The 25887-nt window shown below is 52.1% G+C and overlaps 2 protein-coding genes across 4 annotated transcripts in view; one reads left to right on the top strand and one right to left on the bottom strand.

The window, feature by feature from the left end:
* Positions 1–1701: 1701 nt before the first annotated feature.
* On the top strand, positions 1702–10024 carry TAF1C (TATA-box binding protein associated factor, RNA polymerase I subunit C). 3 transcript variants are annotated; one of them, XM_010355637.2, is made up of 15 exons: positions 1702–1871; positions 3695–3904; positions 4942–5023; positions 5213–5310; positions 5387–5476; positions 5572–5645; positions 6279–6517; positions 6659–6775; positions 6859–6976; positions 7060–7131; positions 7265–7400; positions 7540–7683; positions 8401–8575; positions 8662–8799; positions 8896–10024. In XM_010355637.2, the coding sequence occupies exons 2-15, from the start codon at positions 3767–3769 to the stop codon at positions 9804–9806; spliced, it is 2532 nt and encodes an 843-aa protein (XP_010353939.2). In that variant the 5' UTR covers positions 1702–1871; positions 3695–3766; the 3' UTR covers positions 9807–10024. The 3 variants fall into 3 exon arrangements, with proteins under 3 accessions (XP_010353939.2, XP_030781160.1, XP_010353940.2); XM_030925300.1 differs by having other exon boundaries at positions 8665–8799; XM_010355638.2 differs by lacking the exon at positions 6659–6775 and having other exon boundaries at positions 6279–6436.
* A 274-nt stretch (positions 10025–10298) lies between these two features.
* The window catches only part of DNAAF1 (dynein axonemal assembly factor 1), a 32911-nt gene continuing 17322 nt past the window's right edge, over positions 10299–25887 (bottom strand). Inside the window, 7 exon segments of the mRNA XM_030925567.1 lie at positions 10299–11266; positions 11268–11322; positions 12680–13046; positions 14283–14336; positions 16308–16423; positions 18604–19104; positions 21658–21824. Coding sequence (XP_030781427.1) covers positions 11128–11266; positions 11268–11322; positions 12680–13046; positions 14283–14336; positions 16308–16423; positions 18604–19104; positions 21658–21824 — 1399 coding nt within the window. The 3' untranslated portion in view covers positions 10299–11127.

Raw genomic sequence — 25887 nt, forward strand, 5'->3', positions numbered from 1 at the left:
GCTGGGTGTGGTGGTGGGCACCTGTCGTCCCAGCTACCCAGGAGGCTGAGGCAGGAGAATCGTTTGAACCTGGAAGACGGAGGTTGCAGTGAGCCAAGATCGCACCACTGTAGTCCAGCCTGGGTGACAGAGTGAAACTCTTGTCTCAAAAAAAAAAAAAAAAAAAAAAAAAAAAAAAAAAAGCCAGGCATGGTGGCACGTGCCTGTAATCCCAGCTACTCGAGAGACTGAGGTGGGAAAATCATCTGAGCCTGGGAAATTGAGGCTGCAGTGAGCCATGATGGTACCACTGCACCCTAGCCTGGGCAATGGAGTGAGACCCTGTCTCAAAAAAATAAATAGGAAGATTATCCTGGATTACCTGGGTGGGCCCACTATAATCACATGGGTCCTTACATGGGAAAGAGGGAGACAGAAGAGTCAAAACTAGAGAGATGGCCTCATGAGAAGAATCCAGCTGGCATTGCTGGCTTCGAAGATGGAAAGGGGTCATGAGCCAAGGAACACAGGCAGCTTCCCGAAGCCAGAAAAGGCAACACAGTGGACTCTTCCTTAGAACCTCCCAAAAGGAACACAGCCCTGCTGACACTTTTAGTCCAGGTAAAAACTTCCAGAAAAAAAAACATATAGGCCAGGCACGGTGGCTCATCCTGTAATCCCAGCACTTTGGGAGGCTTCGGCAGGAGGATCACTTGAGGCCAGGAGTTCGACCAGCCTGACCAACATGGTGAAACCCCATCTCTACTAAAAATACAAAAATTAGCCAAGCATGCTGGCGCAGGCCTGTAATCCCAGCCACTCGGGAAGCTGAGGCAGGAGAACTGCTTGAACCCAGGAGGCGGAGGTTGCAGTGAGCCAAGGTCGCGCCTCTGCACTCTAGCCTCCATCTCAAAAAAATAAACAAATAAAGGTATAGATGACAGCTGAGAATTTGGAAATTGATTATTTAAAGCAACCGTTCTCAAAGTATGGCCCCTGGACCAGCATCATCTGGGAACTTGCTAGAAATGCAGACTCTTGGGCCACATCCCAGACCTACTGAATCAGCAGCTCGGGGGGCAGAGGTAGGGCGGAGCCTAGCAAACTTCCCCCAGGTGGTTCTAAGGCTCACTCAAGTTTGAGAACTACTATGTTAGGATAATGGTAAGGTTTATGACTGGACAGTGGTTCTTAAAGCATGGGCCCCAGATACGCAGTATCAGCATCACCTGGGAACTTAGGCAAATTATCAGGCCCCACCCCAGACTCACCGAATTGGAGACTGTGTTTTAACAAGCCCCCCAGGTGCTACTGCTGACGCACACTAGCTAGAGTTTGAGGACCACTGCCTAAAGCTCTCCCTGCATGACTACCCCTGGAAAAGCCTCACTCTCAGGAGGTATTTGTACCCTTATTTGTGAAGCCCGCTTCTTGGGATTTAAGGACAATCAGTAGGATACCTACTGACTAATACAGTGTCCGGCTTATAGTAGGTGCTCCGTGAGAGTTCGTTAAATGATTAATTTAATACAACTCTGAGGAAATTGGTGAAGCAGATGTGGGATTCGAACCTAAGTCCACCCGGCCTCCACTATTGGAACTCGAGGGAGCTTTATTTCCGCTGCCCGCGCGCCGCCTGCACGCCCGTTCCCTCTCCTCCCGGGAGGGGGCGCGCCAGGACCCTAAGAGGCCCGGCGGGGAGGTGGGACTTCCTGCCTCACCAGGAGGCACTTCCGGTCCAAACCGGAAGACCGTGAGTAGCTGCGGCGGGGCTGACCCATCCTGAGTGCCAAAGCTGGGGTTCTACTTGAGATTTCCCTCGTGGTGTCAGGGTCCGGCGAGCATCACGCCGAAGCCCATTTTCCAGACGACCACGACGAGACCGGGGTCACGTAAGTGCATGCGCCCCTCCGCGCGGACTGGGCATGTTCGAGAGGAGTGGACCCGCGCAGATGTAGGCGGGGAGGGACTCCCCCAATTCCCAGTCCCCGCAGCTGGCTCACGTTTCGCAGTCCCCGGCCTGTCGTTAGTGCGGACCCGACTGAGTCCTGTAGTCTTGGAGGTCTAAAGGGGCCTGGAGAGCCCGCAGCGAGGGCGGGAAGCCGGCCGGGGAAGTCGAGGCTGCCTTGTCTGAGGGCTTTTGTGGGGTCGTGCGCTCCACCAGCCCTCTCCGCCTGCCTACGATCGTTTCAGGCTATGCGGTTCCAAGAGAAAATACTTTTGTTTCTATTTTATTTTTGAGATAGAGTCTTGTTCTGTCACCCAGACTGGAGTGCTGTGGCATGGTCCCGGCTCACTGCAACCTCTACCTCCCAGATTCAAGCGATTCTCGTGCCCCAGCCTCCTCAGTAGCTGCGATTACAGGTGTGCACCACCACGCCCTGCTAATTTTTGTATTTTTAGTAGAGACAAGGTTTTACTATATTGGCCGGGCTGGTCGCAAACTTCTGGCCTCAGGTGATCCACCCGCCTTGGCCTCCCCAAGTGCGGGAATTACAGGCGGGAGCCACCGCACTCGGCCAAAGGGAAAAGATTTGTGTTTAGCGAGACTCTAATGCTAGCGTTTGCATTTCGGTGCATGCGAGAGCAGTGGTTCAGAGCTCTGCCTCTGAATCGGATGGGAATCAAGTCTTGGATGTGGCAGCTAAGAGTTGTTGAACTAAAGTTCTTGCTGAGCCTTGGTTTCCTGAACTCCGTAACAGGGGCTGCGGTAGAAGAGTGCAGCATTTAGCTTGTGCCTGGCAGATAGATGCTGGCGCTTGGTCAGTGAGAGCTGCTATTATTTTTGCCCCTGTTATTTTTGTTAATTAAAAAGGAGGGATGCTATGGCTGCTTATACTTCTAGAGGACTGTATTTACCAAAGCCTTGTGATATAATTTTTTTTTTCTCGAGATGGAGTTTCGCTCTTGTTGCCCAGGCTGCAGTACAATGGCGCGATCTCAGCTCACTGCAACCTCCGCCTCCCGGCTTCAAGGAAGTCTCCTGCCTCAGCCTCCCGAGTAACTGGGATTACAGGCATGCGTCACCACGCCCGGCTAATTTTGTATTTTTAGTAGAGACCAAGTTTCTCCATGTTGGTCAGGCCAGTCTCGAACTCCCGACCTCAAGTGATCCACCCGCCTTGGCCTCCCAAAGTGCTAGGATTACTGGCATGAGCCACTGCGCCTAGCCCCTTGTGATAGAAATTTATTTTTATTCAACCCATAGTGCATTTTCTGGGAGGCACTGTGCTTAACAGTAGGAAGACAATGCTGAGATGCAGATGCTGGAGTAACTCGAGCGTCTTGGGGGTGTAGTCTGTAAATGTATGATGAGGTTTCGAGCTGTGAGAGAGGCTGCCCCTTGCCGTCTGTCTGACTCCATCTCTACCGCTCTCACCTCGCTCACTCTGGCTGCCTCGTTTCTCACACACTTCGCTGCTCTAGGATTTTCACAGTTGTTGATCATTTTGCCTGGAACCCTCTCCCCAGTTATGCACGTGGTTCTGTCCTTCACTGGGTTCAGGCTGTGCTCAAATGCCACCTTCTCAACGAGGCTTTTCCTGGCTGGCTTTGCTGAAACCATGCCCTCAGCCCATTACCAGATCCCCTTCTCCTGGACGGGTGGTTTGCTTTAATACAGTTCTCATTACTGCTTGGTATTGGGCTACATATATTTTGTTATCTGCTTCCTCAAAGAGCATATGCTTCCCATCGTGCACTTTTCTCTCCTCAGGAACCCTGGCGCCCCTTACCAGCTTCCAGTCTCTCGAGGTGGCCAGTGTGGTGCCTGGTCCTTATTTCCGGGATGGACTTCCCCCACTCCCTCTGCCCCGCGTTGTTTATGACTGGACCCCTTGGTCTGAGCGACATCCCAGACCTCTCTTTCATGTGCAGCTGGCAACATGCGCTGACTCTGCCAGAGACCCAGCCCCAGAACTCACAGGTGAGGATAGAGGCAGGGGCCCTGGCAGCTCCAGGGGCACCCCTTCCTGGGTCCCCTATCTCACATTCATACCAGTTGAAAGGCCACAGAGTGGGGTGGCATTCACACAAGTGTGCTGAGACACAGGCTGTGCCACCTCCTCTGGGGTACGTGGGCTACCCTGCCATCCCTAGATGGATGCCCCTACTATGCCGGATGCCATATGAGACCCTGGAAATGCTGCCTGAATCAGTCGGTTGACCCCTTCCTTCCTGGAACGGAGAGCTGAGTTGAGCGAGAATAAACAAGTGAACTTTATCCAATGGATAAGGTGTTTACAAAATGTGATCCGAGCTTGGAATGAAACCAGAAGGATGCCGAAACAGCATAGTAGGATTGGGAGAGGGGAGGAGAGACCTGCCAGGGTTTCTGGTGCCTCTGGAGGGACACTGGCCCTTTGCTTAGAATCCTCAGCCCCCTAGTTCCCCTTGGAAACACCCTGTCTAGGAATGAAGCCTGGCAGAGGCAAATGGATGAGCAAATAAAAAGACAGAGAGTGAGTGGGGGCTTGGGGGACAGGGGTCAGGCATGGCCTCCTTATGAGGGAAGGTCTGACATCAAATTGGGGCTCCTCTAGGAGTCTGGTTTGCTAGATCTGTGTCATTTGAGCTGAAACATCTCAGGCCAGCCCAGCAAAGGGAGGTGGAACTGCCTGCTGGGCTCCCAGAGTGACTGCAAGGTCTCCTGAATGGAAGTGAGGTTAAGTGGGATGCGGACCAGCCACTGGTGGCATGAGGGGCTTCCTTCTTTGAAAGCCAGCACAGGCGGAGGTCAGAAACATGAACTCTGGGGTCAGGCTGCCTGGGTTCACATCCCAGCTATTCTCTTTACCAGCTCTGTCATCTGGGGCAGGTGGTAGTGTGACAATGCCAGTCATCCCAACTTCGCAGAATTGTTGTAAGGATTGGATGAGTTGATAAAAGATGAATGCCTGCACAGAGCCTGGCCCGGGGAAGGCACTCGTCATGATACTGTCATTGTGATTGTCTTCCCTTCAGAACGGGGCACTGCATGTGACCAAGGACCTGCTGTGGGAGCCGGCGACCCCTGGGCCTCTCCCCATGCTGCCTTCCATCATCGGTGAGGGTCTCATTCCTCTGGGCTCATTCCACACCGCTCCACCTATTCTTCCCGCGGCTCCCACTCCTGAGACCTTCCTCTCCCTGCTAAGCCTGTGCTCGCTCGGGGCCCTTGGATGCCTCCAGTCGCCCAGGGCATCTGGCTGCACTCCTGTGCCCGCCCCATCCCTTTCCGTAACCTCCTTCTCAGATCCCTGGGACCCTGGCCTGACTGCCCGGGACCTGCTTTTCCGCGGAGGGTACCGGTATCGGAGGCGACCCCGAGTCGTGCTGGATGTGACTGAGCAGGTGAGTGGACCCACGGGGGACAGTGCTGCGTAGCCTGGAGACTATGCTTAGTGACCTGGCCTTCTCCTCTCCCCAGATCAGCCGGTTCCTCTGGGATCATGGAGACGTAGCCTTTGCACCCCTGGGGAAGCTGATGCTGGAGAATTTCAAGCTGGAGGGAGCAGGGGTGAGTGGCCCATGACACCAGGGGTAGGGACTCCCTGCTGTCCTTCAGGGGTGAACTTGAGGGTGTGTGAGCTTGACGAGGCCCTTTCCATGCAGAGCCGCACTAAGAAGACAACAGTGGTCAGTGTGAAGAAGCTGCTCCAGGACCTCGGTGGACACCAGCCCTGGGGGCAAGTGGCTAATGAGAAAGGAGGAGATGGATAGACGTAGCTGGTGGTGGGGATATAGGAGGTGCTAGGACGCACATCCAGGTTTCTGTCATACACACTTCCCCCTGCTCCATGCAGTCTGAGCTGTACTTTCTTATAGCAGACTTCCAACTCCAAATCATCTCAGGGGAAAGCAGATTTAAATTTGTGGACTTCAGGCATGGCTGCATCCAGGTGTTTGAATAATATTCGTAGAGCTGTGTCTGTCTTTACTCTGTCGTCCACTTGCCTCTTCCTGCACAGTTCCTAGACAGGCTGTCTGTAGATAGCAGCAAGATGGTTTATGATCTAAGGAAAGAGCCAGTGTCCTTTCTGAGGCACCAGAAGTCCCAGAAAGGAGTTTGGTTGGCTTGGCTTGGGTCTCACACTCGTCTGTGAACCAGTCACTGTGGCAAGGGCAATGGAATATTGTTGATGGCCAGGTCTGGGTCACATGATTGCTTCCAGGGCATGGGAACAGGATGGGGTGGTTTCCCAAAGGAAGAAATTCTAGGTGAATAAGAAATGTGTCCACTGCACTTGGCCTCCTTGGGATGGGACCTGTCCTCCCCTGAGTGCCACTGAGTGATCCTCCTGCTGTTCTCTGGTCCCCAGGTGTCCCTGGGCTTACCTCAGCAACCGACAGCGCCGCTTCTCTATCCTTGGGGGCCCCATCCTGGGCACATCGGTGGCGAGCCACTTGGCAGAGCTGCTGCACGAGGAGCTGGTGCTGCGGTGGGAGCAGCTGCTTCTGGACGAGGCCTGCACTGGGGGTGCGCTGGCCTGGGTGCCTGGAAGGACACCCCAGTTTGGGCAGCTGGTCTACCCTGCTGGAGGCGCCCTGGACAGGCTGCGTATCCTTTCTTTCGAGACAGGAGATCCCAGCGGGCTCCCGTCTGGTGGAGGAGGTGCTCTTGGCATGGTCCAGGGAAGGGCAGGAATGTGGGGCTTGCAGTGGCCACAGCTCGTGCACTGATCCTTAGTGAGAGGCCCAGATTTCCAAGAGGTTGTTCTGAGCCCAGGTGACAGTCCCCAATTCCTTGGGAACCCTGGACGCATCCAGCTCCAGGGACCTGTCCGGCAGGTGGTGACATGCACTGTCCAGGGAGAAAGTAAGGCCCTTACACACGTTCCTCCCTCACTGGCTGACCTGCTGCCTGACCCCTGACCCCTGACCCTTTCCATCCCTCCTCAGCTCTGCTGGCCGTCCGCTCTGACTACCACTGTGCCGTGTGGAAGTTTGGTAAACAGTGGCAGCCAACCCTTCTGCAGGCAATGCAGGTGGAGAAGGGGGCCACAGGGATCAGCCTCAGGTGAGGGGGAGTCAGTCTGGTCAGTGAGGAGGGGCTGGGGGCAGGGGCGAGCAGCCTGATGTGAATACGTTCCTGCCCCGTAGCCCTCACCTGCCCGGGGAGCTGGCCATCTGCAGCCGCTCAGGAGCCGTCTGCCTGTGGAGCCCTGAGGATGGGTATTGCTGCTTCCCATGTAACCCCCCACCCTAACAACTCTGGCCCGTCACTCCCTGTTCAGCATGTCGCGACCCTTGATTGCCTTCCACATCAGCCTGTCCCCCCTACCCATGGCTTGCCCATCTCCCCAAGGCTGCAGCAAGTCTACAAGGACCCCGAGACCCTTGTGTTCCGGGATTCCTCTTCCTGGCGTTGGGCAGACTTCACCGCCCACCCTCGGGTGCTGACTGTGGGTGACCGCACTGGAGTGAAGATGGTTGACACTCAGGTATGCGGTGGCGGCAGGAGATCTGCCCTGACTGCGGGAGCAGCCGCAGGGCAGTGAGTCCCAGGCTGGCTGCGGCCTGGGCGAGGATGGTGTCATGGGCCTGGGACTGGGGAGGGCTGACCCTGTGTTTCTCTTCCAGGGCCCGCCGGGCTGTGGTCTGTTGCTTTTTCGTGTGGGGGCAGAGGCTTCGTGCCAGAAAGGGGAACGTGTCCTGCTCACCCAGTACCTGGGGCACTCCAGCTCTGAATGCCTACCCCCTACTCTCCATCTCGTCTGTACCCAGGTGAGTGGCACACAACACCGCCCCGCCCCACCTCTGCTCTGTCTCAGATGGTCACTAGAGGCTGCTGCTTACCAGCGGCTCTGCTGGGCCCAGACAACCACCCAGCAAACCAGACTCAACCCTGGATGAATCTGTGGCTCAAACACGCAGTGGATCCTACAGCCAGTGCTAACAGGCAGGTGGGGAAGCTCTGCCAGGGCCTCCCCTTAGTAAGGGCTTCAAGATACAGCCAGGGGTGGAACAGGGGGAGGAGGAGCCTCAGGGTGGGGCTTCCGTGCAGAGCTGGACAGTTTCTGCTGTGCAGGAGGCAGGGGCTCTGAGGGAGCAGGTCCGTCCTCCCCTCGCCCTCCTGGGGACGTTTGTAGGCATGCCTCAAGCATAGGCTCTGGGGTCAGGAGAGTTTGGGGGTGGCTGCGGGAAGGCCAGGCAGGTTTCTGCTGGCAAGGCTCCCCCACACCTCTTCTGAGCACACCTTTCCCACTTGTTCTGTCTCTCTACCTGGCTGTTGGTCAGAATTGGTGAAGGTGCCACCCACTCGGGAAGCACCTCCTGTTCAGGGCTGGCAGGTACAGTCTGAGAGGCACTTGGAGGCTGATGGGAGATGCTGCTGCCCCTCAGGGCTCTGTACTCACCCGGAGAGCCACATGGGGCCTGGAGGGCCACTACACAGCTCAGCTCCCAGGTTCAGCCACATCCCCCTTCTTTCTCGGGCCCCAGTTCTCTCTCTACCTAGTGGACGAGCGCCTCCCCCTGGTGCCGATGCTGAAGTGGAACCATGGCCTCCCCTCCCCACTCCTGCTGGCCCGACTGCTGCCTCCGCCCCGACCCGGCTGCGTGCAGCCCCTGCTCCTCGGAGGCCAGGGTGGGCAGCTGCAACTGCTGCACCTGGCTGGTGAGGGTCTAGGCCAGGGTGGGCGGCATGTGGGAGATGGGGCTGTCGGGGCCTAGATGGGGCCTCAGCTGTCTGTCCTTCCTCAGGAGAAGGGGCGTCGGTGCCCCGCCTGGCAGGCCCCCCCCAGTCTCTTCCTTCCAGGACCGACTCCCTTCCTGCATTTCCTCTGCTGGAGCCTAAGATCCAGTGGCGGCTGCAGGAGCGCCTGAAAGCACCAACCATAGGTGTGTGCTGGGGCAGGGGAGTGAGCTTGGGGGGCGCGGTGGAAAACACCCCTCCCCCCGCTAGGCCCTGGAGGTCATTGTCATTCCCATCACCAGGTCTGGCCGCCGTCGTCCCACCCTTGCCCTCGGCGCCCACACCAGGCCTGGTGCTCTTCCAGCTCTCCGCGGCGGGGGATGTCTTCTACCAGCAGCTCCGCCCCCAGGCGGACTCCGACCACCGCAGAGACTCCAGGCCTCGCAGTGACACCGAGTCTGACTGTCATGCCCCCACTGCTTCCTGGACCTCCCAAGACACTGCTGGCTGTAGCCAGTGGCTGAAGGCCCTGCTGAAAGTGCCCCTAGCTCCTCCTGTGTGGACAGCACCCACCTTCACCCACCGCCAGCTGCTGGGTAGCATAGAGCTGCGGCGGGAGGAAGAGGAAGGGCAGCGGCCGGACGTGCTCCGCAAGGCCATGGCCCAAGGGCGGCTCCTGCTGCAGAGAGACCTGGGCTCCCTCCCTGTGGCAGAGCCACCCCCTGCACCCGAGTCAGGCCCGGAGGACAAGCTCAGTGAGCGCCTGGGGGAAGCCTGGGCAGGCCGAGGGGCTGCCTGGTGGGAGAGGCAGCAGGGCAGGACCTCAGGGCCCGGGAGACAGCCCAGGCGGCCCAAGCGCCGGACCCAGCTGTCCAGCACCTTTTCGCTCAGTGGCCATGTGGACCCCTCAGAGGACACCAGCCCCCCTCACAGCCCTGAGTGGCCACCTGCTGATGCTCTGCCCCAGCCCCCTGTGACCCCACCCTCCCAGGAGCTGACTCCGGATGCGTGTGCCCAGGGCGTCCCCGCAGAGCGGCGGCAGATGCTCCGTGACTACATGACTAAGCTGCCACCCCAAAGGGGCACCCCAGGATGTGCCGCCACAGCCCCCTCCTCCCAGGCCTCCAGCGTCTGGACCACCCGCTCCCAGCAGCACACACCCGTCCTCTCTGGCTCTCAGCGCCCCCGGAAGAAGCCTCGAATGGGCTTCTGAGGACACAAGGTGGGCTGCCCTCAAGCCCCAGAGAGCCCCTCATCCTTCCTCCGGGACCAAATGTGCCTTCTACAGTTGAAACTTAAGAAGCAGAGCTCGCCGGGCGCAGTGGCTCAAGCCTGTAATCCCAGCACTTTGGGAGGCCGAGACGGGCGGATCATGAGGTCAGGAGATCGAGACCATCCTGGCTAACACAGTGAAACCCCGTCTCTACTAAAAGATACAAAAAATTAGCCGGGCGAGGTGGCGGGCCCCTGTAGTCCCAGCTACTCGGGAGGCTGAGACAGGAGAATGGCGTGAACCCGGGAGGCGGAGCTTGCACTGAGCCGAGATCTGGCCACTGCACTCCAGCCTGGGCGACAGAGCAAGACTCTGTCTCAAAAAAAAAAAAAAAAAAAAGCAGATCTCGCCACCTTCTGGAGGCCACTGTGATGATGAGCCAAGCAAGGTGGAGCCAAGTTGAAGGGTTAGGGCAACAAAATATACTAGTAGTTTCTTCTGTATTTTGTATATCGCCTGAGGATCATCCCAAAAGGCAGGCTGGAGGTGCTGGCGGGCCTGTGTTGCTGGGAGTCTAGTCTGTGCTGGGAGACAGGGCTCCGCTGCCCTGCAGTTGTGGGGGCCTCAGGCAGGTCTCTCAGTTCTCGTGCCTTCCTGTCTGGTGAAATGGGGCAGTAGCGCTGGCTCCTCCTTGTGTTTGGTGAGGGTGGAGTGAGGCCCGCACAGAGCTACTGCTGAGGTGGGCACAGCGGCCGTCGGCAGCTGCTGTTTTGGGTTGCTTTGTCGGTCTCTGCCACGGTCTGATGTTTTGTACAGGGAGATGCCTTGGATCCAGGTTCAGGGATTAAATAAACTTGTCAGCTGAAGATGAACTGGAATGGTCACATATTTTAGGCTGGACAGCATCCCGCCGCAGTAACTACCTGACACTGAGCTCACGCACAGAGATGATGGCTGATGTTCCTTCTCCCTCGGGACATGGGTCTGGCACCTGTGGGCTCTCGATAGTGGCCTCTGAGGAGAGGATCATGGTCATAACACTTTGGGAGAATTCTGTTGTGCCTCACGGACTCCCCCCTTTCTTTCCTCTCTCCCCTTCTTATTTTGATGTCTAAAGCATCAAGTCCCTTATCCTCTGAGTTTCTCTAGCTGCAGTGGAAGATTCTGCTTTCCTGTGGGGAAAAGGCCCACTGGAGATTTTGCAGGGACCTGGGGTCTGTCTGGTTTCTCATGACACAGTAAGAGAAAGGTCTTTTTTCAGGGTGGCTGGTGAAAGGAATTGCATGTGACTCACACAAATAGGAGATAGCCCAATCACACATTAACTCGCGTGGGTATTAAAATGTTTATCATGCCTAAAGGAGACATTTATAATTAAACCATTTATGCTACATATAACCGGGGGGAACCATGATGCTTTCGGTGCTGGGAATGCAGTGAGGTCCCACGTGGGCAGAGCTGGGCTGGGCAACTCCGACACACGTCTCTGAGGGTGTGGTGGCGCGCTCAGTCGGCACTGTGGAAGGAAGGGTGACCTGTGCTTTCTTCCTGTCACTGTAACTCCAAGGACAGGGGGGCAGCCTTGGGGTTCAGTCCAGGCCAAATTCAGTGTCCTTGACTGGGCGTGGTGGCTCATACCTGTAATCCCAGCACTTTGGGAGGCCGAGGCAGGCAGATCACCTGAGGTCAGGAGTTCAAGACCAGCCTGGTCAACATGGTGAAACCCCGTTTCTACTAAAAATACAAAAATTAGCCAGCGTTGTGACACTGTAATCCTAGCTACTTCAGAGGCTGAGGCAGGAGAATTGCTTGAACCTAGGAGGCAGAAGTTGCAGTGAGCCGAGAGCACATCACTACACTCCAGCCTAGGCCACAGTGCGAGACTGTCTCAAACAAAACAAAAATTATTCAGTGTCCTCCAGGCCTGCCCCCACCCGAGGCTCCACGGGCTCCAGCTCAGACTGCACTTCTCTTGTCTGTGCTGGTTCCTAGAGTGAAAGAAAAGGCCACTCAGTGTTCCCGGGAAATGCACTCAAGCCCTCCCTGCTTCTTGCCTGCAAGTCTGGAGTCAGCCAGGCAGCTGTCTTCAGAAAAAAGCCCGGCCACCGATGCGTGCTGGGTGAGAGTAGAATGGTCCAGGCTCCACAAAGCCCCTGATTTGGGGGTGCACCTGAAGGCAGGTGCTGAATGAAAAAACAGCCCAGCTTGCTTGTCCTCAGCACTAACCAGCTGTTCCCCCAAACCACATCTGCCAGGCACATGTGCCAGCCTGCAGCATGAGGGGAGGCCCCAGTACATTAAGCATGTTTTTCTGGGTCTTCTGCAGCCAGGCCTCTGGCCGCCTTCCCTGCCTGGTGCCCCTTTGCCTTCCCCACCTTGAAGGCCAGTAGGACTGGCCTGTGATTCACCCAGGCCTGGGTCACTGTGGAGCAGCCACGCCCTCCTGCCGCTGTCACCTCGCTTGCCCCACATTCCCCAGCAGTGGTGTCCGTGGTCCCCTCCAAAAGCCTTGGTCTAGAACAGCTGAGACCAGGGATGGTGAGGAGGGGGTGGAAATGCAGGGTCCTTAGGCCCCTGCCCCAGGAGATCTGCATGACCACAGGTGCCTTGTGACCCTCACACACAGTCAGACTTGGCTGCCCAAGAACAGGCTGGCTCGGCAGCTTTCTGGCCCAAGCTGGCTACCAGCAAGTGGCAGCTTCAGAGCCGTGAACTCAGGAATGGGACGTTCAGAGGATCTGTGTGCTCTGTCCTAGGTGACTCCTCCAGGAACATGAAAGCTTGGGGTAGGGCTGAGTGACTGCCCTGCCCCACCCATCCCAGGCCGGGGAGCCAACACCATCTCCACTGTGCTCTCGGCCCCATGCTCTTACCTGAAGAAGAGGCTGCAAGGAAGTCGCTGTCCCCGTCTCCACTGGAAGTGAGTGGTGCAGCGTCTCTTTGGCAGGTGGGGGACATTGGTGGCTGGCCAGAGGGGTCCTCATCGCTGAGCTCCTGGATCAGGGGTCGTGGGGACTCAGTGTCTTGTTTTCGGACTTCCAAGTCCCTCTTAGCTTCTTTTATAAAGATGTCTGTGAAGGGCACCCGAGCCGCCTTTGAGGTGTCTTTAGAGACGGCAAATATATTTGACAGAGTGTCTGCGGGCAGGTTTTCCAGCACAGGGAGTGACGTGTAGTCCAGTTCAGGGTCACTGTCATCACTCAAGTTCGAGATGACCTCAATCTTCGGAAAGCACATATTCTATTCACAGAAGAAAAGATGTGTTTGCAAGTTTCTGTTTTCACAACAGAGTCACTCTACAATGCACCATGCCAGTTCTGCTTTTTCACCCAATGTCACAAACTATTCTGTTGTCACATCCAAGAAAGGCCCAAGGGAGCACAGGACTCTGAAAGTTAGGCCTGGGGGTGGGGTGGCCACTCCCTGGGCACGGCTCATGTCCATGCCCTTCTCTCCGGCCTCTGCTCCCCCAGCCACTGGCTATTCCACACCCTCCTGCTACCCGAGAGGGCACACCCCTGAGCCCTGGGCTCTGCTTGACGCACCCCTGAACCCAGCTTCCCTCACAGACTCTCTAGAATTAGCTCCTTGGACAGCAGCCCCCCCACAATAACTGTGTCTGTTTTCTTTGCCACTGAGCTCGCGCACAGAGATGTTGGCTGATGCCTCCTTCTCCCTCAGGGTACGGGTCTGGCACATATGGGCTCCTGGTAATCTCAGTCATGGCCTCTGGGCAGAGGGTCACGCCACTCTGAGAGAATTCCCCACCGTGCCTCACAGACTCACCCCTTTCTTTCCTCTCTCCTGTTTTCATTTCTTTCCCTCTACCTGTAGCTATATTCAGACAGACATTCATAGGATGGACATAGAACTACATCTTAACGACAGAAAGTGCTTTCAGGTAACTGCACTGTGCTCAGCTGTTACAAACCAGCAATAGATTCTCAAGGGGTTAATCATAAAATCTTAAAGAATTGAACAAGAACAAATGGCATTTCCTTCAGCAAGGTGAAAATATGGGGGGTGTGGGCTGGGTGCAGTGGCTCACACCTGTAACCCCAGCACTTTGGGAGGCTGAGGCAGGTGGATCACTTGAGGTCAGGAGTTCGAGACCAGCCTGGCCAACATGGTGAAATCCCATCTCTACTAAAACTACAAAAATTAGCTGGGCGTGGTGGCACATGCCTGTAATCCCAGCTACACGGGAGGCTGAGACAGGAGAATTGCTTGAACCCAGGAGGTGGAGGTTGCAGTGAGCCAGGAACAGGCTATTGCACTCCAGCCTGGGCGACAGAGCCAGACTCTGCCTGAAAAAAAAAAAAAAAGAAAAGAAAAAGAAAAAAAGAGAATATGGGGGATTCAATGCTTTTTATGCACAGGGAACATTTTACTTTCAAGTTTGGGAGAGAGACTGTAAATGACAAGAATGAAAGTGGAATTAAGCTGACTGTGGGAAAATGGACTAATGACCTTAACCTGGTCTTCCAGAGATTTGCCTGTTTCGTCGTCATCTTCTAAGTCAGGTAGGTCCTGAAAGAGCAAGTGAGCCGCACATCACCAGGGAGGCACATGCGCCGTCAACGTTCTGATAGGCACGATAAAGGCAAACACACAGTCAACCCAGCCTTAGTTACAGTTACTCAAATCACTCGGGTGACTCCTCTGCCTGTTCCCCACCCAAAGAAACTCTAGGCACAAACAAAGCAAGCGTTGCCACTTCAGGTGTCTGGATCTAATAAAAGAAAGGGAACTTGCAATGTGTGACATATTTAAAGAATTTCCACATCTTTTTTCTGTTTCTTTATTAAGAGACACAGTCCGTTCATCTTGGGGGAAATAATGGGACCCAAACCAAATGCACCTCTGTACAAACTAGTCCAAAAACTCTCGGTGGTATAAAAGTAATATATTTTGTATCTCTCCAAAACTGGTAGGACTTTCTTGTATTGTGGGTGTTTGGTGTCTTTGTCCATAAAAACCAGTGCATGGCTGGAGAGGCAGCATAGTGCGTGGTTGGATGCATGAACTGGAGCCACGCTGCCTGGGTTGTTACTCCCCCACCACCATTTTCTAGCTGTGTGGCTTTGGGCAAGTTGCCTAACCTCTCTGTTTCTCATTTTCCTCATCTGGGAAATTGGGATGATAATAGTATGTACCACTTAGAGTTGTAGGAAGGGTTACATCAATCAATACAAGTCATACTTAGAATGGTGTCACGCATATAATAAGAAACCAGCTAATATTAGCTATTAGTGTTGTAGTTATCTATATGGTCAGTTCTCAAATGTGAGAGAGAAATTGCCCAATTATGTTTCTTTCTTTTTCTTTTCTTTCTTTCTTTTTTTTTTTTGAGACAGAGTCTTGCTCTGTCGCCCAGGCTGGAGTGCAGTAGTGAGATCTTGGATCACTGCAACCTCCACCTCCTGGGTTCAAGCAGTTCTCCTGCCTCAGCCTCCAAAGTAGCTGGGATTACAGGCACCTGCCACCATGCCCAGCTAATTTTTTTTTTTTTTTTTGTATTTTTAGTAGAGATGGGGTTTCACCATGTTGGCCAGGCTGACTCCTGACTTCATGTGATCCACCCACCTTGGCCTCCCAAAGTGCTGGGATTACAGGTGTGAGCCACCACACCTGGCCTTTGTTTCTTTTTTTATGTAGCTCCAGAAAACTAGAAACCCACTATGATTTCTGACCGTGATCACTTTTAACTCTTACTGGGTCATGTGAAGTTCTGAAGTTTGGACATTAGAAACACCAGTTTAGGAGTTTAACAAGGAAGTAGGGAGGGGGCCACCTCTCCAAGGTATGAGGTCAGAAGTGCCCAGAAATGCCTCTCCTATTCCTGCCCCATCAAAGGACAGTTCTTGGGGGGTTGTGACACAATGTGTGAATTCCCATGGTACCGTTCTTGTGGGCCTAAGCATTTGGGACTGTCATCAAAATGGGAAGAGCTTCAGGGAAGAGTGACAGGCAAGGCTGCGATCAAACATTCACTCAAGGGAATGGGACACTGAACCATCACACCTCCATGAGCCAGAACGCCAGTGAGAGCCTGAGCTACCTGCTGGGTGGTGTCCGAGGAGGAGGAAAAAGATACAATGTATAATGATGCAATGTAACTCTGATGATACAATGTAACTCTCACCACCAATTTGGATAAGGCAACTAGTCAGAACTGCTTAGCAAAGTAGCTTCTTTAGCAAAAAACGAATCGAGTGTGGTAGACATGGTTCAAGGGTAGTGATTTGGGCCCGGGCTCCCCAAACTTGAGCACGCATGTGCACGAATCACCTAGGGCAGTGCATTGAAGTTGGATTCTGATCAGTGGGCCTTGGGTGAGGCCTGGGAGTCTGCATTTCTAACCAGCGCCCCAGCAGTGCCAGTCCTGCCGGCCCAAGGACCACACTTGGGGTATCGAGGGTCTCCAGAGTTTGCATCTGATCACCTATTTTACTAACAGTAAAACTGATACTTATCTCCAAGATTAAATACTTCACGTACATCGATGCAGAATGTCTCCTTTGTCTCCAGTCTAACGGTTTCTAAATCTTCCATTCTCGTCCCATCAGGTTCTGTAACAAATACACCCTCAGTGGCCACAGCCTGGGGAGTCAGCTCTAAAGAGCAACAACAAGTCTTGGAGTTAGTTTAACACACAGTGGGCAGATGGACAAGCTCACGGTGAAGAAGGGCTCCCAAGGTCTGGGCTCGGTGGCTCATGCCTGTAATCCCAGCACTTTGGGAGGCCAAGGTGGGCGGATCCCAAGGTCAGAAGTTCAAGTCCAGCCTGGCCAACATAGCAAAACCCGTTTCTACTAAAAATGCAAAAATTAGCCGGGTGTGGTGGCGGGCGCCTGTAGTCCCAGCTACTCAGGAGGCTGAGGCAGGAGAATCGCTTGAACCCAGGAGGTGGAGGTTGCAATGAGCCCATATCACACCATTGCACTCCAGCCTGGGTGACAGAGTGAGACTCCATCTCGAAAAAAAAAAAAGACAAAAACCCTCTTCAGAGCCCAAAGGCCAGCCTCCATGACAGAGGCCGCAGCTCACCACAGGCTTCTGTCTGCTGGGAAAAGAATGGCACAGCTCCCCCTTTCTGTAACCTGGAGGCGAATCCCATGAGATGAAGAGCACCATCCAGGAATCAAAGCAGCAGCCGCAGGAATCTTGGAAACGGCAGCCGCTGTGGGGCGACAAGTGATGCCAGCTCAGAGACAGAGGGGCAGGCTTCACATCCCACCGCTGGCCTGTCCCTCAGCCAGGCACACGCCCCTCCTGCTGCACGAGGGTCAGGGCTTGTACAATTTCATAACTGCAAGATCGCCTGAGGAATGTGGAATCGCGATGGGCCCCTTCCTCGTCCAGGCCCCTACTTTTCCTTTTTATTTACTTATTTTTATTTTTTTGAGACAGGGTCTCACTCTGTCACCCTGGCTGGAGTGCAGTGGTGCGATTTCAGCTCACTGCAGCCTCGACCTCCCGTCTCCTACCCCCTCCCACCTCAGCCTCCCAAGTAGTTGGGACTACAAGTGGTCATCACCATGCCCAGCTAATTTATTGGGGTTTTTTTTGTAGAGGCTCGGGGGTTGCGGGGAGGGGGTTTCTCACTATGTTGGCCAGGCTGGTCTCGAACTCCTGGCCTCAAGCAATCTGCCCGCCTCGGCCTCCCACAGTGCTGGGATTACATGAGTGAGCCACCTCGCAGGCTGTATCCTTGGGTCCTGTACTCTGATCCCTCTATTGCTCTCAGGGCTTCATTTATGTCAGAGATGAACAGCCCACCTTTCACCATTAAAAAGTTACCATTCAACCATGTCAAATACATACTGGGTTTTGATGACTTAATTTTTTTTAAAAAGTAAAATATCTCATTGATAATTTTTATATTAATTCCATGTTAACATGATTGTATTTTTTATATATTAGGTTAAATCAAATATATCATTAATACTTTTACTGTTTCTTTTTAATTTTTAAATTATTTATTTATTTATTTTTTGAGGGAGGGTCTCACTCTGTCACCCAGGATGGAGTGCAGTGGCGCAGTCTTGGCTCACTGCAGCCTCAACCTCCGGGGCTCAAGCAATCCTCTTGCCTCAGTCTCCCAAGTAGCTGGGACTACAGGGGCACACCACCATGCCCAGCTAATTTTTGTAGTTTTGGTAGAGATGAGGTCTCACTATGTTTCTGAGGCTGGTCTGAAACTCCTGTCCTCTATCAACCCTCCTGCCTTGGCTTCCCAAAGTTCCTTTTACTTTTTAAAATAGGGCTACCAGAGAATCTAGTAGTGGCTCCTGTTCCATTTCTTTTTTCTTTTTCTTTTTTTTTTTTGAGACGGAGTCACACTTTGTCGCCCAGGCTGGAGTGCAGTGGCCAGATCTCGGCTCACTGCAAGCTCCGCCTCCCGGGTTCACGCCATTCTCCTGCCTCAGCCTCCCGAGTAGCTGGGACTACAGGCGCCTACCACCACACTCAGCTAACTTTTTTGTATTTTTAGTAGAGACGGGGTTTCACCGTGTTGGCCAGGATGGTCTCGATCCCCTGACCTCATGATCCGCCCGCCTTGGCCTCCTAAAGTGCTGGGATTACAGGCATGAGCCACCGCGCCCAGCCTCCTGTTCCATTTCTGTTGAGCAGCACTGTTCTAGATAACAAGACAACTTGCGTACATTATCTTCTAGAAACAGCAACACAGAAGAAGTGAAACTCAAGCCCCAGGTCCCACAGAGGCCTGAGTCAAAGGCTGGGGCTCTCTGAGAGGCGTGTGTGTCTGTGTGTGTTTCTCTGCTCTCATTACCTTCCCTGGCAGCTCCGAGGGGCAGCGCTGGCAGGGCCTCAGCTCGGAGAGTCTCCTCTGGCTCTTGATCTCGGTCCTCTCCTTTAACCTCCACAGGCGGCGGCAGTAGTGGGGTCTCAAGTGGGAGGGTCCCCTCTGGCTCTTGATCTCGGTCCTCTCTTTTAACCTCCACAGGTGGCAGGGGTGGTGGAGTCTCAGCTGGGAAGGTTCTCTCTGGCTCTTGATCTCGGTCCTCTCTTTTAACCTCCACAGGTGGCAGGGGTGGTGGAGTCTCAGCTGGGAAGGTTCTCTCTGGCTCTCGATCTCCATCCTCTCTTTTAACCTCCATAGGTAGCTTCTCTCCTCCACTTGGCTTTTCCGGGCAGAGCTCGTCCTTGGCCTCAAAGCTTTCCTTAACAAATAGCTCCATCTTCTGCCTTGTTTCTCTGTCCCCGGGAGCCTCCTCCTTGCCTTCCTCACTGGCAGACACGTTCTCACTATCATCTGAAGATGTCCTCTCCCCTACTGGCGGAAAATGCAAAGGTGAATGTGGGAGTGTCCCGGGAGGACAAGGGTGTTCGTGCATACTTCAAGGGCTCACAGCAAACTTCTGAGACCAGGAAAGAGGTCAGGAACACAGTTTAAAAACGTGTCCTTGAGGGGCTCGGCGCAGTGACTCGCGCCTGTAATCCCAGCACTTTGGGAGGCCAAGGAGGGTGGATCACTTGAGGCCAGGAGTTCAAAACCAGGCTGGCCAACATGACGAAACCCCCTCTCCACTAAAAATACAAAAAATTAGCCAGACGTGGTGGCACGCGCCTGTAGTCCCAGCTACTCAAGAGGTTGGGGCAGGAGAATCGCTTGAACCTGGGAGGTGGAGGCTGCAATGAGCCAAGATCGTGTCACTGCACTCCAGCCTGGGAGACAGAGCGAGACTCTGTGTCCAAAAAAAAATAATAAATAAGGAACACAGTTTAAAAAGTTTCTTCGAGGGGCTGGGCGTGGTAGCTCATGTTTGTAATCCCAGCACTTTGGGAGGCCCAGGCAGTCAGATCATTTGACATCAGGAGTTCAAGACCAGCCTGGCAAACCTGGTGAAACTTCGTTTCTACTAAAATAATAATAATAATAATAATAATAATAATAATAATAATAATAATAATAGCTGGGCAGGGTGGCACATGCCTATAATCCCAGCTACTAGAGAGACCAAGGCAGGAGAAGCGCTTGAACCCAGGAGACAGAGGTTGCAGTGAGTCACTGCATTCCAGTCTGGGTGACAGAGTGAGACTCTGTCTCAAAAAAAAAAAAAAAAAAAAAGAAGTATCCTTGAGGGATGTTCATTAGTGTCGTTTACAGTGGATAATGATGGCAGCCAAATGCCCATGAAGGCGCTGCTGAGCATAGCCCTTTAATGGAACAAGTCACAGCCATCAAGAAAACAGAACGCAAGAAGTTCTTAGAAGATGCATGCTGAAGCACTGGGGATTTAAAGGCTATGATGTTTGCCTTTATCTTCAAATGGTTCAGGGGAAAAGCAAAGTGTGTGTGTGTGTGTTTGTGTGTGTGTGTGGCAAATATATGTAGCAAATTATGAAAAACCGCAGAATCTATTAATAAATGCAGACATACAACTATGTTTGACTATTCTTCCAGCTTTTCCGAAAATTTTTAACATTTCAAAATGAAAAGTTGGGAAAAGATAAAATATCTGTAGTAAGAAAATATCTATTGTATGGAAAATAGTTATAGTATGCTAATTCAAAAGACTAGACAGGAAGCAACATAATTATGCCATTTTTACATAAAAATGTGTATGTGGCTAGGCGCGGTGGCTCACGTCTATAATCCCAGCGCTTTGGCAGGCTGAGGTGGGAGGATTGGTTAAGGCCAGGAGTTTGAGACCAGTTTGGCCAACACAGCAAGGCCCTGTCTTTACAAAAAAAAAAAAAAAAATACGAAAATATTAGCCAAAGATGTTCACACCTTAATCTTAGGCTATGAACATGTTACCTTACATGGACAAAGGGACTGTGCAGATGTGATTAGGATCTAGAACCCTGAGATCAGGAAATTGTCCTGGGTTATCCAGGCAGGCTCAAAAGAATCACAAGGGCCCTCAGAATAGGGAGGCAGGCGTGTCAGAGCCAGAACGAGGCTGGAAGATGCCACACTGCTGACCTGGAAGTTGGAGGAAGGGGCCACGAGCCAGGGAACGCAGGCGGCCTCTAGGAGGTGGGAAAGGCAAGGAAGCAGGTTCTCCCCTGGGGCCCCCAGAAGGAGCATAACCCTGAGACACCTCGATTTTAGCTTAGTGAAACCCATTTTGGGCTTCTGACCCACAGAATTTAATAAAATCCCTGGCCAGGTGCAGCAGCTCACGCCTATAATCCCAGCACTTTGGGAGGCCAAGGTGGGTGGAGCACTTGAGCCCAGGAGTTTGAGACCAGCCTGGGCAACATAGTGAGACCCCATCTCTACGGGGGAAAAAAAATTTAATTAGCTAAGCATGGTGGTGCACACCTGCAGTTCCAGCTACTTAGGAAGCTGAGGTGAGAGGAGCACTTGAGGTGAAGGTTGCAGTGAGCCAAGATTGTGCCACTGCACTCTAGCCTGGGCAACTGAGTAAGATCTGGTCCCCACCAAAAGAAAAAAAAAAAGAAAGAAAGAAAAAAAGAAAATCCAAGGCTGGGCACAGTGACTCATGCTTGTAATCCCAGCACTTTGGTAAGCCAAGGTAGGCAGATGACTTGAAGCCAAGAGTTCGAGACGAGCCTGGACAACATGGCGAAATCCCTTCTCTACTGAAAATACAAAAATTAGCCAGGCATGGTGGTGCGTGCCTGTAATCCCAGCTCTGGGGAGGCTGAGGCACAAGAATTGCTTGAACCCGGGAGACAGAAGTTGCAGTGAGCCAAGATCATGCTGCTGCACTCCAACCTCAGCGACAGAGCAAGACTCTGTCTGAAAAAAAAAAAAGAAAAAAATCCCCAAGATTAAAGAGTGAGTTTGACAGCTTAGACTCGCCTAACCTCAAAGGAACTCTGGGGCTGTTGTCTTCGGCCCAGCGCATACCTCTCTCTTGACTCTCTCTCTGTCTTTTCCTCTCCTCCGCCCGCCGCTTGATCATGGCCAAGGCTTCAATGCTGTCTGTGATCTTCTTCTGCTCCCTGCTCTCCCACTGCTGTCTCTCCTCCTTTTCAGCTGCGTACCCTCCCCTAGCCCAGGCCTCCGCACAAGCTCTGTTTAAAAAAAAACAAAGAAACATAAATAGGGGAGGTGAACTCCAAACACACACTCTCTGATCAACTTGCTCATTTTCTTCAAAATGAAAGCAAAGTGAGCATCAGACATGTGACTGCAAGGATGAAAGTTTACACGTGTGAATTTTATTATTTAAGGTGGAATGGTCTGCACAGCCTTCTTAGATATGACACCAAAAGCACAAGTGACAAGAGAAAAAATAGAGAAATCGGATTCCATAAAAATTAAAAATGTTTGTCATGCAAAGAATACCATAAATAATAATTTAAAAAAAAAAAAAAAAAGCCAGCAGGGCACAGTGGCTCATGCCTGTAATCCTAGCACTTTGGAGGCCAAAGTGGGATGATCACTTGAGCCCAGGAGTTTGAGATCAGCCTGGGCAACATAGCGAGACCCTGTCTCTACCGAAGAAAAGTAAAAAGACAACTCAAAGAATGTGAGAAGATATTTGCAAATCATATATTTGATAAGGGTCTTGTACCTGGAAAATATAAATAAGCCTCACAACTCATTAATAAAAAGATGACACAATTTCAAAATGACCAAAGTTTAGGCCGTGCATGGTGGCTCATGCCTATAATCCCAGCACTTTGGGAAGAGGAGGCGGGTGGATCACCTGAGGTCAGGAGTTCAAGAACAGCCTGGCCAACATGGAGAAACCCCATCTCTACTAAAAATCCAAAAATTAGCCGGGTGTCGTGGCATGCACCTGTAGTCCCAGCTACTCGGGAGGCTGTAGGAGGAGAATCGCTTGAACCCATGAGGCAGAGGTTACAGTGAGCTGAGATCACACCACTGCACTCCAGCCTGGGTGACAGAGTGAGATTCCACCCAAAACAAAAAATGAGCAAAGTTTTAAAAAATGAGAAGACAGGCTACAGACTGGGAGAAAATATTTGAAAAAAAAAAAAAAAAAAAAAAAAAAAAAGCTATCTGGGAAAGGGCTTGGATCCAAAACATACAAATAACTTTTAAAATTCAAAGATAAGGAAACAACCCAATAAAAAACTGGGCAAACGATCAAGATACCTCACCAAAAAAGATATACAGATGGCAAATAAGCCTGTGAAAAGATGCTCCACATCACATGTCCTGGGGAAATGCAAATTAGGACAACAAGATAACATGATGTGGCTATAACATGGCTAAAATCCAAAACACTGGCAACGCTGTGCTAATGAGGATGTGGAGTGCCGGGAACTCTCACTTGTTCCTAGTGGGAATGCAAAATGGTACAGCCACTTTGGCAAACGGTGTGGCGGATTCTTACAGGACTAAAAATACTGTCACCATATGATCCAGCAATTGTGCTCCTAAGTATTTACCCAAATGAACTGAAGACTTATGTCCACATGCAAACCTGCACATGGATGTTTACAGCAGTTTTATTCTAATTGGCAGAAATTAGAAGTGACCAACATATCCTTTAGTAGGTGAATAGATAGACAAACTCTGGCACACCCAGAGGGAGGAATATCACTCAGCAGTGAAGAGAGATGAGCTGTCAAGCCACACGAATTCATGGAAGAAGCCTAACTTCATTGCTAAGTGAAAGAAGCCAGTCCCTAAAGGCTATATGCTGTATGATTCCAGCTATATGACTTTCTAGATAAGGCAAAATCACGGAGATGGCAAAAAGATCAGTGTTGCCAGGAGTTGGGGCTGAGGAGGTGGGAGGGATGAATAAGCAGAGCACAGAGGGTTTTAGGGCAGTAAAACTATTCTGTGAGATACTGTGATGGGGAATACATGACATGATACCTTTGTCCAAACCCATACAATGTGCAACACCAAGCATGAGCCCTAAAGAAATGATGGACTTCAGTAATAATAAGGTACCAGCATTGGTTGATTGCTTGTCACAAATGTCCTACACGAATGTAACACATTACAAATAGGAGAAACTGTGAGGGTGGGTGGTATATGGGAACTCTCTTTACTTTCTGCTCGATTTTTCTGTAAATCTAAAACTGCCCTGAAAATAAAGTCTAGGCCAGGTGCAGTGACTCATGCCTGTAATCTCAGCACTTTGGGAGGCCAAGGTGGGCAGATGACTTCAGCCCAGGAGTTCCGGACCAGCCTGGGCAACATGGCAAGACCCCATCTCTACAAAAAGCACAAAAACTAGCCAGGCGTGGTGGTGCACACCTGCAGTCCCAGCTACTCAGGAGGCTGAGAGGTGAGAGGGTTACTTGAGCCCAGGGGGTGGAGGCTGCAGGGAATCATGATTGCAGCACTATACTCCAGCCTGGGCGACAGAGCGAAACGCTGTCTCAAAAAAAAAAAAGAAAATCTGTCAGAAGTCTATTAATTTTTTAAAAATCAGCAAAGAAACTGAACAGGCATTTCTCCAAAGAAGACATAAAAACTGCCAATAAGTACATGAAAGATGCTCGACACCATTATCTACCAGGGAAAAGCAAATGGAAACCACAGTGAGACACCACTTCATACCATCCAGGGGACTAGACATAAAAAGACAGGGCTGGGCGCGGCGGCTCACCCCTTTAATCCCAGCACTTTGGGAGGCCGAGGCAGGTGGATCACGAGGTCAAGAGATTAAGACCATCCTGACCAACATGGTGAAACCCCGTCTCTAATAAAAATAGAAAAATTAGCTGGGCATGGTGGCGGATGCCTCTAATCCCAGCTGCTAGGGAGGCTGAGGCAGGAGAATCGCTTGAACCTGGGAGGCAGAGGTTGCAGTGAGCTGAGATCTCACTGCTGCACTCCAGCCTGGGTGACAGGGTGAGACTCCATCTTAAAAAAACAAAAAGGGAGAAAAAGACAGGCAATCAGAAGTGTTGGTGAGGATATGGGAAAACTGGAACCCTCCTACGCTGCTGATGGGGATGTAAAATGGTGCAGCTGCTTTGGAAAACAAGGGGGTGTCTCCTCAAAAATTAAACATAAAGTCCCTGTATGACCCAGAAATTCCATTCCTAGATACGTACCCAGAAGGAGACAACAGCTGTCCACACAAAAACTTCATTATTGACAATAGCCAAAAAGTGAAAACAATCCTAATTTCCAAAAGCTGATGGACAAATACAATGTAGTGTATCAAAATGCAGTATCATGTGTCAACAAAAAGGAGTGAATACTGGACGGAGCACACCACATCGCAGATGAACCCTGACAACATGACGCTGAGTGAAAGAAAAAAAGGTCGCATGGCGGGTGACTCCATTTATATGAAATGTCCAGAACAGGCAAATCAACAGAGAGGAAAAGGAGAGGAGTGGCTGCCAGGGCCTTCAGGCAGCGAGAAATAGGGGGTGGGCTGCTAATGGGGATGGTGTTTTTATTTTTTTGGGACAGTCTCGCACTGTCACCCAGGTTGGAGTGCAGTGGCGCAATCTCGGCTCACTGAAACCTCCGCCTCCCAGGTTCAAGCGATTCTCTTGCCTCAGCCTCCAGAGTAGCTGGGACTACCGGCGCCCACCACCATGCCCAGCTAATTTTTGTACTTTTAGTAGAGATAGGGTTTCACCATGTTGGCCAGGATGGTCTTGGTTTCTTGACCTCATGATCTGCCCACCCTGGCCTCCCAAAGTGCTGCGATTACAGGTGTGAGCCACCATGCCCAGTGTTTCCTTTTCTTTTTTTTGAGACGGAGTCTCGCTCTGTTGTGCAGGCTGGAGTGCAGTGGTGTGATCTCAGCTCGCTGCAAGCTCCACCTCCCGGGTTCATGCCATTCTCCTGCCTCAGCCTCCTGACGAGGTGGGACTACAGGCGCCCACCACCATGCCCGGCTAATTTTTTTCTATTTTTTAGTAGAGACAGGGTTTCACCATGTTAGCCAGGATGGTCTCGATCTGCTGACCTCGTGATCCGCCTGCCTCGGTCTCCCAAAGCACTGGGATTATAGACGTGAGCCACCACGCCCGGCCCAGTGTTTCCATTTTAGGGTGATGAGAATGTTCTAAAATTGATTGTGGCGATGGTTGCATAACTCTGTGAATATACTCAAAGCCACTGCATTGTACACTTTGTTTTATATTTATATTTTTATTTTATTTTATTTTATTTTGAGAGGGA

Source organism: Rhinopithecus roxellana, chromosome 20 (genome assembly GCF_007565055.1).
Source record: "Rhinopithecus roxellana isolate Shanxi Qingling chromosome 20, ASM756505v1, whole genome shotgun sequence".
Classification (NCBI taxonomy): domain Eukaryota; kingdom Metazoa; phylum Chordata; class Mammalia; order Primates; family Cercopithecidae; genus Rhinopithecus; species Rhinopithecus roxellana.